General features: G+C 40.0%; 1 protein-coding gene across 3 annotated transcripts in view; it reads right to left on the bottom strand.

Moving 5' to 3' along the window:
- The window catches only part of plecb (plectin b), a 128,671-nt gene extending 110,403 nt beyond the window's left edge, over nucleotides 1-18,268 (bottom strand). Inside the window, exons 1-2 of one of the 3 annotated variants that reach the window (XM_042424031.1) lie at nucleotides 18,166-18,268; nucleotides 15,256-15,452 (exon numbers count right to left, since the gene is read on the bottom strand). In XM_042424031.1, the coding sequence (XP_042279965.1) occupies nucleotides 15,256-15,445 (190 nt within the window). In that variant the 5' untranslated portion in view covers nucleotides 15,446-15,452; nucleotides 18,166-18,268. Of the gene's footprint in view, nucleotides 1-4,152; nucleotides 4,404-15,255; nucleotides 15,453-18,165 lie in introns of those variants that run through there. The other 2 variants (XM_042424032.1, XM_042424035.1) reach the window with 2 other exon arrangements.
- Between the last annotated feature and the right edge of the window lie 1,733 nt (nucleotides 18,269-20,001).

A 20,001-nucleotide genomic window follows, 5' to 3' on the forward strand; every position in this document is an offset into this window, starting at 1 on the left:
TTGATGTGTGAAACAGAAAATGCATTTGTTTGAACCAAAACACCACCTTCTTGGCCTCAGACAACAATATAAAGTAAGTAGATCCACATCTAGTTGTTGGAGGTTAAGTGCTTTTCTGAAGGCCTCTCTAACACCAATTAATTCCCTCTGACCTCTATATCAACACTTCTCACCCTGTGGCAGCCAGCCAACATAAGACTGTGAAATGCACGGGAAAAGCTGGCGAAAGAAAATATGTCATATGCAATTGCGATATATGCCACCACTCAGGAAGCTGATATAGCTTTTCTAATATAAATCATTTTTCATAGCAGAAGTACAGGAAATAGAAAAGCGAAAGACTTCACTGGTTTTAGTATCTATCTAAGTTCTGGCCAGTCACAAGTGGCTGATGGGAAAACCAAACCTATGAGGTGACTCAGCAGCTTTAAACAGACACACACCCAACAGTGAGTTTTAAATATACATTACTTAAGCATACATACATACTCAGTTGACTCTCGGCTTTTCATTCATTCACAAATGTGACAGACTACTTCCCACACCACTTTACACCTCACACAATGACACATCCTGTAAATAGAAGTCATTGATAAAGATAGCTACACTATTAGTATGTATTGGCCAAAAAGGGATGGCGATGATAGAAGCCTTCATGCATTTATGACTTCATTATGACTTGAAAAATATTTTCTATTCTTGTCAAACACTACTGTTTCTTCTATGCAAACCAAAGCTAGACTTGGCTTAATAATTCACAAATGTTTGATTTTTACAGCCAAGAAACTGGAATTTAAATTACCCTAAGCAGGCAATCAAGAATGCCAAAAATAACACTTTAATTGGCTAGCTGAACATGTCTGTGGCTATATTTAGGGGTTATTTTAAGCCCTGTAGGGCATAGGACAGGGCTTTGCAGGACACACACTGGGGCAAAATATGGATACCAGTCGTGGCTGCGCACCCTCAGCAGTCCACCCGACATGAACAGGGCAATCCCCCACTCAGGTGGCCCAGTAACATCGGCATCAGCTGCTAACACAAATTGCATTAGAGGACAGTGGGAAGACAGCCAGGCCTTTACCGTCCAGCCGGCTACAATTTAGAGCAGGCAATGAGACAGCAGTGAGTTACAATATAAAGAGCAGACTGGCTGATTAACTATAATTGTATATGAGCATGTTTGGGTAATATTATTATCCAAACAGTATTAAACAACAGTATTAAAGTTATTATATCTAGTATTTCACAATTAAAAAAACATTGAAATTGTACCTCAGTAGCTTCTAGTCTTTACACTGCCTTTTCCATTGTCTGCTATCAGATAAGACTTGCTTAAAGATCACCAAAAACAGAAAGAGGGTCATATTCTTCCTCCACAAACATAGCTATAGCCTTCAGAGCTGAGAAAAATATGCAAAAAATACTATTAAAAAATATCATTTCATTACATCAAAAGAGATAAACACACAATGACACCACAGAGAGGGAGGGAGGACAAGTAATAACATCCTCTTTGTTATGGCTAGATATGGCATTTAAGAGAAATACAGAAACACCAGTTATGCCAATGGGGGGAGGGGGTGGGGACCAGTCACTTTCCCTACAAGAAAGAATTGTCTGACAGCGTCCTGATAGGCAAACACCCACACCTGGAACTCGTGTGCTATATCTAGAAGGCATCAGCATTTACATAGGCAAATGCTGTCTTTGAATGGCAGCATGTTGAAGATACCATGAGACAGCTTTCTAACATCCAGAAAAGGTTTTACATAACATCCACTCATAATTGTGGTGTGTCTAGAGGCTATAGAGCCATCCCAATGTTTTGGCACCAACTATTGGCGTGTTCCTCACTTGATCTAGTATGTGGGTCTTGGAAGACATATTTCTTGAAACATAAAACGAATCTGTTACTGGGAAAAAGAGTGGAGTGACTGGCCTCGGTCAAGATAAAACCAGGTCAGTGGAGAATATGAACAAGGACAGGTATTCAGGACAGTGTGGTTATATTCTGAGAGGATAAAGATGAGTATCTAAGCAACACAGAGACATTCATACTGCTGGGTACCTTGAGAATGTTTACGAACCAAATACTTTCCATTATCAAGCATCAGTAGGTACATCGACACACGCACAACCTTTAAAACCACACTGCAGGTCTATTATGATGTATGGTGAGTCAATGAGAGTAGATAAGAATTCATGGGTTTACAAATTCTCCCTGAAGCTTACCATGTTCTACACACATATAGCTGATATTGTGTGTCATGATTTAGTCGGATTCTGAAGTATAAGCAAGAATATTCCCAAAAATATATGAGAAACATGATATTTTTTAATATTCTTTTAAAAAGGAGAGAGAAAAGGTAACAAAATGAGAAAGCTCTCTCATTGGCTGTGTCATCAGTGTGCCTTAATAAGGAGAGCAGGACTTCAGTGGAGCATACACGCTGTCGAGGAGGGAACACAGAGGAACGTCTGGAAAATAAACACCTGCCACAGAGCCAGCTCCTGCTTCCCATTACCTCCTGGTACAGAAACAGCACAACAAACTGAGACCTGAAACACACACACTCACATATAGAGCCATGCACACTTAATGCATTTTGATGTTGTATCAATACATATTTATCCTCTCCTATTCTCTGGTATGTCAGCTATACTTTACAATACATGTTAGATGGAATTAGTCATTCACTCTTTCCACAAATCCCTAGCCAAATCTTCTGCTCTGTTTGCACTGGAGAACAGCACCCCCCATCCCCCGCCACCCCCCCCCACCCCCCCGCCTCCTGTTTTGTGTCACAAAGCAAACAACTTCTACCAAATCCAACCCCTACGATACACTGCGAAGAGGCTGCTGGTGTAATCTACTTGGCTGTGGTTCTGTTTGTTTACAGTAATTATTCTGGCATCTAAAATCGATGCGCTAATGCTTTACAGACGTTAAAAATGCTACGTGCAGCAGCGTTCTAAAAAAGATACAAGATGTCTACACAAATAGACCAAGTGACAAAGAAAAACATGCGAACATGCTGATCCACAGAAAACCCCAACAGTGATTCAGCACAAGCTCAGTCGCAAGGTTCTCACAACAAGAAAAAAAAAAAGAAAAAAGAAAACTGGGGCAATATTTATAGAGGAGCTCTCCCTCTTCTTGATGATCTGTTGGTTGGAACGGAGGGGATGAAACATGTACAGTAGTAGGAAAAACATCTAGTGAAAGGAAAAGTGGAGGAGTATCATAATATCAGACATGGGACAGGAATAGCTCAACAAAACTTCAAATTGAAAGCACCTGGAGGAAGCTCCTCACCTCCTCTGACATGACGCAGGCGGAGAGAAAAGAAAAGCGAAAGTCAGCCAAGTGTTGGGATAGATGAGTCGCTTGTAGATGTTGCTCTTCACCTGCCGGAACTAACTCAACTTCATCCTTCAAATCTCAATCTTACTCTCATTAATATCTGTGCTATGTGAAGATTTCCAAAAAAGGCAGAAAGACAGAAACTATGTAGCCTATGATAACCATAATCCAGCAAAAGCATGCTGAGCTGCACACTTGAGGAGATAAAAGGATAAAAGGATAAAATGAGATGAAAATCGAAGAGGAAAAGCATGAATTCCCTGTGGTGTTTTAATGAATTTCTCTGTTGCTCGGCAGCACCTGTTAATGTCCTCTGTTGTGACTGAATACAGGATAACAATCAGCAGAGCACTGAGATTTAAACTAAAACCCCCTCTTAGTCTCATCAAGGTCAGAGGTCGGCAGAGTGGGATGGTTGCTACGGTCACATATCAAAGTGAAGCAATCCTGTAAATCCTGTGGACTCTCACAACAGCAACATACTCTCAGAGAGGCAGGCTGGAAGAGTGACAGCGAACATGTGTGACAATCAATAAACCTTTCAGCATTTAGGAGATGCAGCGTGCATAGCTGCCCCTCTGTTCCATTAACATTAACAGACAGACAGACACACACACACACACACACAGCAGCCAGTGTGATCAAAGGCATAGCAAGGTGCAGTCACATGTTTGCACCTGTGCAGAGTCAATAATACCAAACATAGACAAATGAATAAGACCCTCCCCTTCCATCATCATATGTAGTCGTGCAGTAGCTGTCATAATGTGAGTGCAGACTCTCACCTTTATACTTTTCTCTGACATTTTCATAAGCTTGGATGAAGTCCTGCTCTTCTGCGTTCGGAGGCAGGTAGGCGGGTTCGTACATGGCCATGCTCTCACCCTCTTCTTCTCCTCCTCCTCCTCACCGCTGGTTCTTCCTCTTCCTTTTAGGTCAGCTTCTTCCTCTGTGTCTCTGTGCGTTTGGATGTGTGTGAGGCAGCCTGTGCTGTCCTCTGTCTGCTCTCTCAGCTGTGTGTGAACCCTCCACAGCTCCCAACTTCATTCCACAGCCCAGCACCACCTCCACCCCCTCCCCATGCACCCTCCCATAGCCTGGCTCAGAAATACTAATATAAATGTCAGGCCCCTCCCCTTAAAGATACACAGACTGGACCAGCAGGCACACGCTTACAGTGAGCTGCTTGCCAAGCACAAGCACAGCAGCAAGGAAAGCAGAGAAGCATAAGGCTCTCTGGTAACACTTCAACTGAATTAGACTGTGATGGATGGTAATCAATTTGTGTCAGATCACCAAAGCACAGATACACTTCTCTTACTGTCAGAAAAACATTCAAATATGTAGTGTGTAACTACATAAAATACTCAGGGCTCTGTGTTGCTCCTTGTGTTTTAGAAATCATCTTTTGATTATAAATCTAAATAGCAAGACTAAGAGTCTACAGCCATGCTAGCTGCACTATGAGGCTGTACACAGTGCACAGCAGTGCTTTGAGGTAGTGCTAACAGCATGTTAACATGCTCACAATGACAATGTTAACATTCTGATGTTTAGTAGGTATAATGTTAACTATGTTCACAACTTAATTTAGCATGTTAGCATGGTAACACCAAACAGTGGCACCAAACACAAAGTACACAAAGTATGAGGCTCGTGGGAATGTGGGAAAGTTTTGCACATTTTTGGTCATGAACCAAAGTATTTTAATTGGGTTTTTTTAATTTGACTTGATGAAAAGTCAGGGGATCACTACAGTGATTACATTTCATCCTGAGCTGGAGGTTAATGTTTCTACCAAATTAACGGTAATCCCACCAGTTGTCAGACTACTAATGTCAGCTTCATGGTGGCACTAGAGGAATAGTCGAGGGTTAACCAAAGTCATTAGGATACATTGTCTTGGAACCATGAACATCTGTACAATATTTTGCGCCAATCCATCAAGTAGATGTTGACACATTTTACTGGATGAGTGAAAACCTGTCCTGTCGATGGCTCTAGAGGTAAAGTCAGAGGATCACCAAAGTCAGCAGGCTTTATCCTCTAGGCACAATGACCATCTGTACAAAAATCCATGGCAATCCATCCCACCACTGTTGAGATATTTCAGTTTGGACTAAAGTGGTGCACCAAATGACCAACAGAACAACATTGCCATCCCCAGAGCCATGCCTCTAGAGTGGCTAAAAAACTATATAAGAATGTGCTTGCAAGACACTTACATACAAGTAACCAATTAATTCATGAACACTAATCAACAACCATATTGTGTTTCTGTCAAAATAAATATCACTAAAGAAGCTGCAGAATCTTTGAAAGTTTCCTTAGATAAAATCAGAGTGACTACTCAGTCCTTCCTTATTATTTCAAAGATGCTACAGTTTTATAAGCTTTTGTTCAACAACGCCTCAATTCAATCACTTTTTATAAAAGGAAGCAGCCAGTCGCTACCGGACATAATCTCATAATAAAGAAAACATCCATCTTGATTGTGCCACAGTAACACACTCCAGTTGGTAGCTGTTATGTTTCAGGCAGTCACTGATAAAGTTGAAGCCTGCAGGGCGATGAATACATTCAAAGGCAGTTGCAGTGCAGATATACCCTTGACATCCACCGGGAACATCAACTGTTGGGGCAGCCACTGAATATTCAACAGATGCCCCTCTGACCAGCCAAGCTGACAACAATCCAGACCAAAATAAATTATGGTTTAAAAAAAAAAACATAAAAAGTAACAGCCAAGACTTCATTTTAATTAAATTTAGCTGCTTGATTGTTGTGCCAATACATAACAAATCCACATGAGTTTTGATTAATATCAATGCACCTCACGAAATAGATTAATAACAGTGATGATGGCAAACAGAGATAGGATCATGTCATCTAACACAAACATACTGTGCATATTGAATGGTTCAAGCAAGCTAGACTGTGTTGGAGTATAAAAACTACATCTTGTTCAGGGGTTTTATCATAGCACGCCTCATAAAAATGATGAGGGAAGTAAAGACAATATCTCCCTCCACTATTTCCATGCTGCTTTGTGTAGGAGTGCATGTTGTAGCACAACAATAAGGGACTGATGTAGGAAAAGGAAAATCCCTGCAGTTCAGGCTGACTATCAGAAATTTCTTTGGCCAAGGCCAACCTGACATCAGCCAGGACACTTTCCTGAGAGGAAACACGATACGTCCAAACTCTGTGCTGCTGCTGCTTGGTCACAACTGCTGAAGAAGTGAGTGTGTGTACATATCACCACACTCACTCTAACAGGAAATTTTACTGGCAGAGATAAAGTTCCGGATACACTGTATGCCCACAATGTTTTCTTAATAGCAAGGTTCATACACAGTTTTTTAAAGACATGAACAGTACGTGTCCCATAAAGAGTAGACAAAGAATTCCCAAAATATTATAAACAAAGAAAGAGTGGGTGGCTGCACAAACAAGCACGATTAAAAGGCACAGAGAACAATTATGGATTAATATGAAGTAAATATAAACACTTGAGGAAACATTAGCCTGATAAAATCTTGAAAATCTGTCATTAAAGGCGTAACAGAAGAATGACATAATCATGATGACTGAAGTATTACTGTCACGTCAGTATTTTACTGCTGGGAATTAAGTGGAAACTAAGTAGACATGTTTAAAGCTCAACATTTAGCACCTCACGCACTCTCAACACTTACTACAGTACATGACACAGGATCTCATAACCTCACATCCTTAGACACCCTTATGAGATACTTAAATTTCCCACTGGTTACTTCCTAGATGATTCTAGCATGGTGTCCACTCCCAGATAACTAAAGAACCAAATTTGGCTTTGGGATATCTGTTTATTTAGTCAAGCCGCCGATCTCAGCTCATGATCTCGTGATGTCAGTGAGTCTGAGCGTGGGTGTGCGTGTGGAACTGAGGGTTGTTTCCCACATCTCATTCAGCAGTACTCAACAGGTGCACGCAGGGGCTCGAGACTTTTGCACATGTTCTTTAACTTGGACACACACATGCTTTCCACATTAGTAGATCTGAAGGTATGGGTACATGAAGGTATGGTACGTCTGCACACTTGTGTATACATTATACAGTATGTATACTATGTGTGTGTGTCTGGATTTGCACTTCATTTGATACTTTGCCTGTGAATAGTTCTTTGGGATGAACGGAACACAACAAACAAGGCTGTGAAATTAAAGATATCCTTTACATCCTGTATCACATATGCCATTTAAAACGTCTTACATTTTCAACCTATTTACAAGTACATTTTGCAACTTTCAGACCATTTATTACATTCCCCGGTGGTTCAAGAAGCTATACAGCTGTCCAGTAAACAGTGAGTCTCTCAGTTTCTTTTTCCAGGTATGTCTCCTTCTGTTTGATATCCTAGTTAGGCTGACTCACAAGACCAGAGAAGTCACATTAACATTATTAATGCTTTTTTCACACCGCTCTGTTCTGAGAATGAGATGCCAGTCTTCACAAATCACAGCACAACTTTTATACTCAAGAGTCATGGGGATTACTGAAGCACAGCTCACCGCTGATGGAAATAACCATGGGGGAAACAAACAAAACCTTGTGTACACACACACACACACAGAGGCAAGAGTTTAATACTGGCCAACAGCTAGACTGATAGTCTGGCTGTGGAAGATGACATACCTCTCAGCAGTGTGACAGCTGTTATTACAGAAGAATTTATTGCAGGCTCTAACTAAAACAGGGACTTATCCTTTGCTGGATTTTGACCGAACAGAAATTATTCTATCAGTAGAGATGTGGTTTGAAAGTAAAAAAAAATCTTACTCTTCTCCTTTCCCTCCTTGTATTTTCAACCAATACACTCCTTGCTCTAAATTAGATTTTTAAAAACCAAATAAAATCTGTCATTGTCAATAGTAGACATTAGAGAATGAGTATTAAGAGGATGAACTCCAAAAACCCTCCTCTGAAGCAAATATTTGACATCTGATTGTTGCTTTTTGATGTTCAGTGTTTCAGCAAAGAAAAGATATTTCCTCACCTCCTTCTTTCTTCTGACTAAAACCACCTTTGTCAGTGTATCAACTGATCATCACCAGTCTGGAGGCTTGAAACATTTCACTGTCAATTAGCCAGGGCTATGGCAGACTGAGAGAGTTGTTCTAGCCTAGTGCAATAATGTTGCAATGTTGCTGTAATAACAGTAAAACTACTGGTGATAGACATACATGTACAGTACAAGGAAACAGGCCTGGCTCCCTCTTCTGGATATCCACAACAGTGTATAACTGAGCAGTTATTGTGTTATTTGCTATGGCTTGCTCGGATCTGTCCAGTCACACCACACATTTCGTCATGGCTCATTTTCCAGAATTTCAGACTGGTGGTGTGGTTCAGCATTCCTTCCCCGGTTCAGCGTGAAATGGGGCAGGCATAAAGGTCAGAGCTGTAAAAAAAATGAAGAAATAAAGCTGTTCTGTCTGATAGGCTCCTTCATTGAGCATTAAACATATTGTTTCATGAAATAAGGCAGAGCACTGTAATACCAGGGGCACAAGGAATACACTATGTAGTCAATGCCATTTGAGATGGGTGTGGGAAATGAAACACATTTTCCAGAAACTCTGATGGCTCTCCAGGAAGAACACTTTCAGGCTTCCAGCTCTTTTAATAGAAAGCGCCACCTGCTGGGCAAACAGGTTATTGCTGTCTTAAAGAAGGCCAATAGCTGTGCTCACTTATCAGCATACAGCTTGATCTAAGATAAGATGACATTTAATAAGCTACCGTGGAGATCCAAGAATAGGTATAGCCCAGCATTTCTAAAGAAAACCCACATAACAATTAGTTTACACAAGACTCGTCTCCAACCTGAAGAATATGATTAGAAATACAAAGATGCTCTCATAAGTAAATCCACATCAACAGTCCAAAAGTGCAAAGTATTACATAATAAACAAACCGTATTGTGCTTAAATGCCAATGTATTCAGTTCCTCTGCTTCCATGAAATTTGCTTCATTGTATCACTATTAAATAGCAAATATCATGATGAATTATTTAGTACTCTGGAGGGATGTTAGGAGTTTTAAGTATAGCTTGGACCATCAAGGCAAACACTGAAACACACTCTATGACTGTTATGGAAGCCAGTACTTATAAAATAACATTTCATATTTCAATCAGTGTTAACAAACTTGATCTATTTCAATCATAATTACAATCAAATATATAGAGAGATTTTGAGATTTTTAAAAGTTTTCTGATTAGAAGTGTTTGATCATCATTTTGATGATGGTAATGTTTTGTTTTTCTATACAATTTGCATGACTTATTCTGATGAATATCAGTAAAACTATTTTGCACTCACACTAGTATACTAGTGTAGTATTTACTGCACTAAAGTAATAAAATTAATTTTTCTGATTCACAATAAGAAAATACTGTGTATATATATATCCCATGCTAACACTTTCACATTAACTACACTGAGTAATAGAATGGCTGCATATTTTAAGGGATGACTGGCATTTTTAAATCATTCATTGGTTGATTTGCTGTTGTTTGGCACTTCTATTACTTCATAATTTGTAATTCCAGGTGGGAGATAATGGAGCCTAAAATGATTTCTCATATTCTTATCACTTGGAGGATGATGTGAATTTCCATTTTCTTTCCGTTAAATATTTACAGATCCTCCACGAAACACAGCATCAGATAACTTCAGAGTTGTACTCCTTAATGAGCTCATGCTAGTTCAAATAATATCACCACAATACACACACGCTCCGGTCAATGAGTAACTTGTTACTGGAAGCAGGTGTCTCTTTTTGCAGCACAGGATTCAAAACAATGTCGGGAAAACTTGAGGAAGTTGTCCGTGTGTGTGTGTGTGTGTGTGTGTGTGTGTGTGTGTGTGTGTGTGTGTGTGTGTGTGTGTGTGTGTGTGTGTGTGTGTGTGTGTGTGTGTGTGTAGGCCAGGGATGAAAATGATCAGAATAGATCATAAAACCAAGAACAATCCTTTAAACTTCAGTTCAATTTCATCTTACCTAATAGAAAGCAATGTGGTCAGCTGTTTTCACCCTCTAGAGGTATCTAGCCATGCAGATAGAAGCTGTGTTAATTACTGTTTAGTGATGAAATTCCATTAACCTCCATTGCATTTTGGTGGCAGCAGAAGTCTCAGTGGAGATCTCAAACCCTGTGTGATTGAAACTGAAACTATCTTGATAACTATACCACTAAATGTACTGTATGTGGGGAAATATTTTTTGTAATATGGGTGAACTCAACCTTTAAAGATTTGTAGTACTATACTGTACCCCTTGAATGGAAGTCACCTCGTACAACTAGCCAACCACAAGGTGGCAGGGTGGAGTTTCTGTCCCATTGACCATGTAAAGAGGAATGACCTCAGTGAGTTATGCTGCCCTTGACTACCAGCCTCATGCATGCTCTAAAGATTCTGTACATTCTTCTGCCTCACATCAGACATGACCTCTGACCTCTTCCCATCCTCCTGTATTGACTAAATCTGCTCTATGGACAGTCTGACAGCTGACTGACTGAAGAACTTTCTACTCAATCAGTTACTAGTTTATGGATGTGTGCACACTGGGAGGCAGTGTGAATTTAGCAGTAAATGCAGCAGAGAAAAATAGAACATATGATATTAAATAATAATACCTATATCACAGTGTTTAAACATAATGCAACTGAATAATTTATACTGCATAAAGTGAGAGGGAATATAAGGGATTTCCTTTTAAAATTCAGCAACAGAGCAGCGAGTGTTTCATGAAAGAGACTTTTATAGTGGTTACATCTCTACATCCTACATCAATCCCAACGGAGTTTCCTCATTCCTATTCACAGCCTCCTAATGTCATTGCTAGGCAATAAGATCTGATGGTATTTAACTGAAGCCCCCACTTTACACCAGGTCTTAACAAGCTCTCATTCTCATTTTTCTGGGCCTCGTCCCACAGGTGATTAGAAAAGTGTCTACGCTGCTTTAACTGGTCATTAGAGTGACAAATGTAATTTAAAAACTTATTCAGAGATCTGCAGAGTTGAGAGGAGGAGGCATGCACTTTGAAACACTGACACTTGTACCACAGGTTCAACGGACCTGCACAACCACAGCTACACACCCTCATAACTCTCTGGTAATATGCCAGGACTCAGAGTTACAGAGTTAGAGCAACATAAATCCTCATCAAAATGGATTCATGCTCTTATGATTTAATTAAAGGTTAGGTTCATATTTCAAGTCTGTCCCAAAACAATAGTCAGGTGTCCATGTAAACTGACATATGTTTTGTTGTAATCATTCCTCTTGTTCATACTGGCCATCAAGGGATCTCTTCCTAATGCACTGTCAATTACGTAGTGTGGGACAAATTTCACAGTCCTCCTTCTGCGCAAAAATGTATTTAAAAGTTTATTTAAAGCTAATATGAGGCTTCAGCTGTTTGGTCAAATCAAGTCAATATTGTTCAAAGTTACTGTCTGTTTAGTGCCAAATCTCTTTTTGTTACAATCCTTCTACTGCAGCTAAACAGGAACAGAGGGAAACATTTACTAAAAAGACTGTAACCATTGAAGATACCCACTTTAATCTGACTAACTCAGATGGCTGAATACTCATATTAGCTTCAGATAAACTTTTGAATACGTTTTTTGCTCAAAGCATGGACTGTAGATTTTGTCCCCTATCACTTACATCATAAGCATATTTAGAGGGGATATTCTAATAGTCAGTATGAACATGAGGAATGATTACAGCGAGCAAAACATCTTTCAATGTTCATTTAGGTACTTGACTATTGTTTAAGACAGACTTGAAAAACTGTGAATCCGTCCTTTAAAGCTTTTAAAATTTGAATTAGCTCAAACAAGAGAACTGGAGTGCTCAACTCAAATGAGAATAATGGGAGCCCACCCAAAAGGCACAAAAATAGGAAATGAAGTAGTCAGCACTTGCAAATAAGTATGTAACAGTCCATTTTCCTTGTATTTTTACTCATTAAATTCTTAGAAGAGTCCAGTTTTACAACAATGATTTGCTTTGGTCACAAGTACCAAATTGTTTCAAACACCTTGTATTGACAACAATTTAAATTCAGCGTTTCAGATTGTTAAGTGGACCTGTGGTATCTTTAGAATGGGGGCTAAAAGAATAACAGCCTTGTTTCTAATTTTATGACCATGCAATTAAGTATTCATGAAGCTAGTTCTACAAATGTTTCATGAATTAGTTACAGTACTGTAGGTGTAGGAGTTTCTCTCCCCATAGAGGAGTATGCAATATTCCTTGAGAAACATTACAGTGCTCCCTCAACCACACAGCAGGTGTAATCACTAGCAAGAACAGTGCATAGTCCACTTCTAAATGATGCCCTCTGCAGCCCAAGCTCATCTATATACAGTCAGGGATTCTACAGCAGCCAGTTAGCTCGTCAGCAGAGCCCACAACAAAGGCTCAGCCTCACCCATGGGTGCTGACGCAGCCTGACCTGGCCTTGTGATGGACAGAGGAAGAGCGGGACAGGATGTGGATGCAGGCTTATTGTAGGTGCTGAACTTATCTAAACTTCCTCTTAGCCCGGCAGGAGCACGGCATTCAAAAACAAACTCCATCAAAGACTTATTGTGATAAAACTGGCACACTGAAAATAATTTAAAAAAACATAACCTGAGAGTCATCTCATTTTGTATTATAATGATATAAGAGAATATGAGAGATCATAAGAATGTTTTACATTCTGTGTCAATGGCCGACAGATATGATGCCCATCATATCATTCTCTGGTCAACATTTTGATAATGTCCATGCAGATGTGAGGTTGGGCTGCCTTTCTACACTGATTGTGGAGTAGAAACTAGCCAGTATTGGATTCAAATAATCTTAACAATCTTAACAATAATATGTTACTCATTACATAATTACTCATAACATATTACTCAAAGAGCCATGAAATCAGATTATTACATTATAAGCATGATGTTTTACAGTTTAACAATAAATCACTCTGCTCAGCTGCAATGCACTCTGCCAATGAGAGTATTTCTGGACAAACTATGTAATGGAAATACTATTTCTAAATTACCTCAGACATATTTTCAAAATGTATGTGCTGCAATTTCTTTTTGCATATATGCCAACAGTGATACCAACATAACTGTGAAAATCCAAACCCAATATTAGCTGATAATAGCAGCCTGCCAATTGGGCCACACTGTACTAGAGGCAGAGCACTGCAATATGATGAGGTATTTCAATTTAAGTAAGTCATTAGACAGAAGTCAGTTGCAGCAATAACACTGCCATAGGATTTTTATCACTCAGGAGTGAATTAATATCAAATGACTGATATATTATAAATCTGACAGAACTGGTATTGATAATTACATGTAATAGGATATGTATGTGATTTGTGTATTACTTGGTATTTCCAATCCACTGCATAACTCCAATGTCTGCATGATGTCTTCTCTGATCATGAACGGTGTAAATGTATCTAACACTTGGCTCAAGGCAATCATGACTTCACAGCAATAGCAGTGCTAACCCATAGTGTAAATAAATAATGTGTTTCCAGCATCCCTACAGTTAGTCTGGGCAGGATCCCAGCCTATTGTTTGTGCGGTTCAAAGAGAGACACACCTCACTTGGAAAACTACACGTACTGTCTCTTGCGTCTTTCCTCACCTTACGTCTATATCCTGTTCAGCTGGCAAAACCTATCATCAGTCCTAATACAAGTATGTTTAAAAAATTTTGTTTAGTTTCCTTTTTCACTTAAAGTATCACTTACAAGGTTAATTGTTCCTTTGTGACTTGACTTTTAAAGCTGCACTAGGAAGCATGGTAGGGCTCCAACAAGAAAGGCATCATATCCTGCCCTTACTCCAAAAATGGCTGACGCTCTTCTCCACCTCCGCTGCCTCCAGACACATGTTCAGGACTGAGGAGTTCATAGACGTCAATTGTATACGATTTCACAGTACTGAAGTTCCAAAAATCTAGTTATTTTTCACCGCTACATGTATAAATGCTGATACTAAATTGTAACCTGATTAATTCAGTGGTCAATATATCAACCCACAAAATGGATGCTGCTCTATGCTGCTTGACATTATGCCAAGCTCTACCCAGAATGCAAACAAGGACATTTTCATAGAGGACAATGGCCCTGATGTAATTAATACATGAAATTTCAATTGCTTTTTCATAAGTAGAAGAGTCAATATTATAAATCATGTTCTTTCTTCTTTGTTTATGACAGGTTTTTTTTGTTGTTGTTTAAAGAGTCTGATTTCCCCTCCAGTGAGGCTACACAACAACTACTGGTGCACTCTAAGCGTAAAACAAGTTCAAATACATTCTGTATATTACTACTGACCCATAAACAGTCATGACATTCCCTTCTTCCTTCTAAAAAGACTTCCTCTGTGAATCCATTACATTCACCACATTTTCCTTTGTCCTTTGAAGATGCAAAGTCTCAAGTCTCTTGTCCCTCTGACCAAAGTGAACAAAGATGTGCTCTGCTGCACCTGTCACCACACCTAACAGTGATGTCAGGGTGTACTGAAAACACCCTGTGAACACTTTATCATGGCAGCAAGGTGGGAACCTCAGCTGCTGGGAGTCATCAAAAATAAGATTTCCAGTTGGTGTTAAGGTGCTTTTGATTCAAAGTTGAGCACCACCACAATACTAAACTTGTGTATCTCAGTGTAAGTTTGGAGTCCACAAATGTAGCTGCCAGAGGTACAGCGTAACCCCTTAATGCAGAAGTATAAATCTAGCTTTAGTGTGTACATACAATGCACTGTATGACATGTGTGAGAGTAACATTGCATTTGTTAAAATGAGCTCACCTGCGATGCGAATTACAGCCCTCTCTGCTGGATCTAGGACCTCCCCTGACGCTGACTTGGAGCGTTTGACCCTCTGGTGTTTGGACAGGTTCCAGGGCAGAGTGTCTCCTGGAAAGGGGACGCTGCTGCTCTCTCCATAGCTTTCCTCCAATGGGGTTCGATCCCTGCGTCTGTCTTTACGGGTCGCCATCAACTACCTACAGAAGATGTTAAACAAAACTGAGTTTCAGATGGCTTGCATGAATGAGAAGAACCACAGACACACCCCAAGAACATACATCATGTAGGACTGTCAAAACCACAGGCATAGTCTTGGAAATCATACTAGGTAAACACCACCAGGAATGATCAGTAAGTCTTCAAGGCAAAAATATGGTAACAATTTTAAATCTCCAGCCAAATATTACACTAATGATTGAACCACTACAGTAACTATTGCACCTTTTGATCTGATTGCCAGGTGATCTCACTTTACCAATGTTTAACTATTACTGAAGCCTGTGAGGAGATAAAACTCAAAAGGCTTGATGTCTCAGTGTCATAAAATGCAAAATGCAGGGCTGAGCACACAATATGCTTTGTGAAATATCACCAGTGGCATGTAGAGGTGCCTGCAGGGCAAGGCTCTTTAACCATGATAACAGTACTGTATGGACCTTCACCTGCGAATGCAAAACAGAAAATGTGACATTGCAGGTTCATGGTTTACTTTGCTCTTCTTTTGCACACTCTGGTCAGGAGAGGAGACCTAGGTTAAAGTAAAACAGAGTCAACATATGCTGTAAACTGAATGAAACTATTTCACAGCAGCCATATTTGGGTTTACAGCTCACTAAATCCTCCAAGAGATGATGCCATAACAAACACTGACGAATAGCTAATTTCACCACGTTAATTTTAAAATTCTCTTAATATATAACATGCTTCTGGCATTTTTCATTTGATTTTACATTACATGAGTCACTGCGGTACATTATACTAAACCTATCTAGACTCCCATTCAAAGGCAATAACGTGATTGTAATGTGACAACAATTTATATCCAAGGCAAAAAATAGCACATTTGGGAAGTATGCATCACTGTCCATACACTGGATAAGTCTGAGTGTAAAACTGCTTTACATTGCTGTTTTGTTTTGACTATTTGCTCCGTCTCTGACCTTTGCCTTTAAGTGAAATATTTACCAGTAACATGCAGCATCAGGTATAAATAGTGACAGAGCAGAATGGAAACTGGCTGTGTCACTGTGAAATATCACAACTCCCTACACATGACATCATACCTGTCCTATTCCCTCTGGGAAGTAAATCATCAATAGAATTGTCCTGTTTTTAATATCCCAGTTAAAATCCAATAGGGGCTGATATTAAGGCAACTGCCACTTACCGAACTGTAAGAGTTAATAGCTTAAAGGAAACCTTAAAGGAGTAAGAAAATAAGTGTAGAGACCAGGCCTCAAGATAACACACATGTTGGCAATCCTTACTGGCTTAGTGAAAGTAAAACCTACACTGATGAACCTGAGCTCAGTCAAAATAAAGTAGTTATGCAAGTCATCAGCACTCATAAACACCGTCTGTATATCCAATAAAACTGAAGTGGTGTTTCCCAAAAGACTCAGTGGGTCGACTGGCATGACACCTCCTGTCACTTTCTCTCACATCATGACACAAATCACTAAACTTTCTGTCAGTATGAATAATTCGAGATCTCTGGTAGCATACTCTAACTCTACAACAGCAACAGTGACATCAACTTGGAAAATACATGTTAGGTGCTAAGAAAAACATAATTTATGAATGATTTGATTTGTGTAGCTGATGTTATGGCAGTGACACACCCACTGTAAGAGATAACCCTGTGTTCAAAGACCTGCAGCCCAACGCTGTTACTGTACTGCAGGTGATAGCACTATTGTAACTTAGGGTTGCCTTGTCGTTGTCACAGCTGACCTGGGTTCAGCGTTCAGTCCTTTGTGAAGTATCATACTGTATCACACTGTACATTTGAATTTATGGCAGTCCAGCAAATGGGATCATGATGTCATCACAAAAACGCTACAGTATCCAGGTTCTCAGACAGATACAGATAGGAAACAGATCGTATGATCAGAACGTCCATAAGTGAGTAATTTGTTTTCATGTCAACGGGGCAAATATTGTGTCAGGAGAAAACTGTCAAATACTGTAAGGCTTCTTGTTGGAAAAGTTTCTCAACATGTCTAGAGACCTTTTAGTGTGTATATGTAAACTTACAATTATATATTTGCACTTATATCTCTTGTGATATCATTGCAGGTATTTGTGAGGTAGCCTATGTTTTTAGCCTAGCCTAAGTTTACCTGTGATATTTACATTGTATCCCAAAACTCTCATCAGCTTGCCTGATGGTTATACTGCATTATACATGTAGACCACACAGCCACATAATAAATGGTCGGTGCTGCTGGATTACACTGAAAGTGAGTCTATTGACTGGCTCAGTAAATTTTGTAATGTCAAAGTCTGAGATCTCATTATTGGTAATAGGCCCACTACTGGACTATGAGATGATTTAGTCCCAAATGTTGATGTTGGTGACAATACTAAACTGTGTAGCTGTCTGTATAGTGGGAAATACATGTAGCAGTAATAACAGTGGAGGCTATTGGGATCATTTAGTGATGGGCTGTCATGGAATTAAACTATGGCTCATTTTGCTAGGGACCCTCAGGACTTCAAGAACCTGCAATTCAAAACTACTGGTCTGATGCACCTGCAACATACTGATTCCAAGCGCATACTACAAAATATGAATAATAGGATGACTCAGTAAGGCAAGTTAACACTCTACAGTCACTATAACCGTCCAGTCTTTTTTTTAACTGTTTACCAAAGCCACACACAGAACCAGAGAGAACATTTTCTTACCTTACTGCTGTGCTGGATCAGTGCGTAAAAGCCTGTCAAACAGCCATGTATGCATGTGCCGGTGCCTCTGTATGTGTCCTGCAGGTTATCGCTGGGCAAAACAAATGAAGACGCCGAAAGCCTGCGTGTGCGTGTGTGTATGTCACAGCTCATTGCATGTGTGTGCCGGTAATGTTGAAATAGCCACTCCTTTTACGGGAGGCAGGGCTGGAGGCTGGAGAGACGACCCACTGTGCAGATTCCGCAGTCATCTGTGATGTTTCTGAAACCGCGCTCGCTCCTTCTCATCCTTCAACATCCTCCCCCGCCCGGCGACACCTCAGAATCTAAAGGTCGGTAATTATTCACGCATTCGTTAACTGACACCCCGAAGCTGGGATATACTGCCTCTCATCTCCATTATTTTAGGGACAAGAGGGGGCCAGGCGTCCTTACCGAGACGCTCAGGACACAGGCGCAGACCTGCTGTGGAGCTGCTGTACCGATCGACAGCAATTAACGACGTTTTTCCACCAGCAGGGTCTGGTGCTGCGGTGAAAAGCTGCATGACTCACTGTTCGATTAGTTTGCCTGCTTGTCCCGGGCTGAGCATTATTGTGTCTGCAGGCTACTGCGTATAGTAGAGATTTTGGAGGGCAGATTTTAAGAAAATGTGCTGAGTTTAGGTTTTAATGATATGCGAATTTTCATAATGGGAACAACGACAAGGCAAACATGTATGGGCTCCCCTGCGTCAGCATTTATCCCTGCACTAAAGTGTTCACCCAGTCAGATCCAAAATTAAATAGTTTAGGCAAGAACATAAAATGCAATAAATAAATCAATGGATTTATAAAAATTGAGTGTCATTGATTTAAATTATAGGCCCTGAATCAGGAAGTATGCCCTGCCAAAAATACCAATACCAATAAATCTGTGCTGATAACTATCCAACTTTGCATAGTTACTGTATCATGTTGGGGGCAGCATTACTGATTAAATATTACACCCACCATATTCAGGTTGATTACATACATGGGGTTACATTATGTTTTTGTACCATGGAAGCAAAGAAATGTGAATGTAGCCAGTTATTATAATGCCACAACCACTTGACAAACTCAAGACATAAAACACACAGTGCAGTATGAGGCCCATTAGTGCAGCCTAATGGAAAATGCACTGAGAAGTCTAGACGCCAATACAGTAATAGTCAATTTCCTGACACAGGTCAGGTAGTTCCATCCACGAAACTGCTTATTTTCAAAATAAGCAGTTTCGTGGAGCCTAATGAAGCCTAAGTGCAGAATATTGCAAATACTCAGTGAATGTCTAACTTGTGAAATGTCTGTCCCAAAAAACACATTGCTCTGTTAAACTGCAGGGATAATTCCTCTAATGTTACATCAAGTTTAGGAAGTTCTTATCAGCCACTCAGTCAAACCCTACAACAGATTATACCTTACTGCAGTATTGCAGTATTTCAACTCAAGACAGCCTTGCAGTTAGAGCTGGGCAGCATGATGATTTATATACTGTACCATGAGACAATAAATATGTGTCAACTGTGAGAGAATTTGCCATACTGACTATACCTCAATAGGCTTGGTTTGGCACTTCTCAACCAATGCATGTGTCAGTATTTCAAGCCAATTAGCATTGCTGACTCTGGAAAGGAGTTTGGGTAAATATAAATTGGGGGAAAACAATGAAACAAATGGGAAAATGTGTATCAACAAGGGGTATTTTCATGGATAGAAGCCATAAACGGCCTGGCTGGATAGCCCTGCTTGTTAAAGGAACCCTCCATCCACTCCCACCAGGACATGTTGTTGGTGTGTCTGCTCACCTCTGCTT

Source organism: Thunnus maccoyii, chromosome 10 (assembly GCF_910596095.1).
Source record: "Thunnus maccoyii chromosome 10, fThuMac1.1, whole genome shotgun sequence".
Classification (NCBI taxonomy): Eukaryota; Metazoa; Chordata; class Actinopteri; order Scombriformes; family Scombridae; genus Thunnus; species Thunnus maccoyii.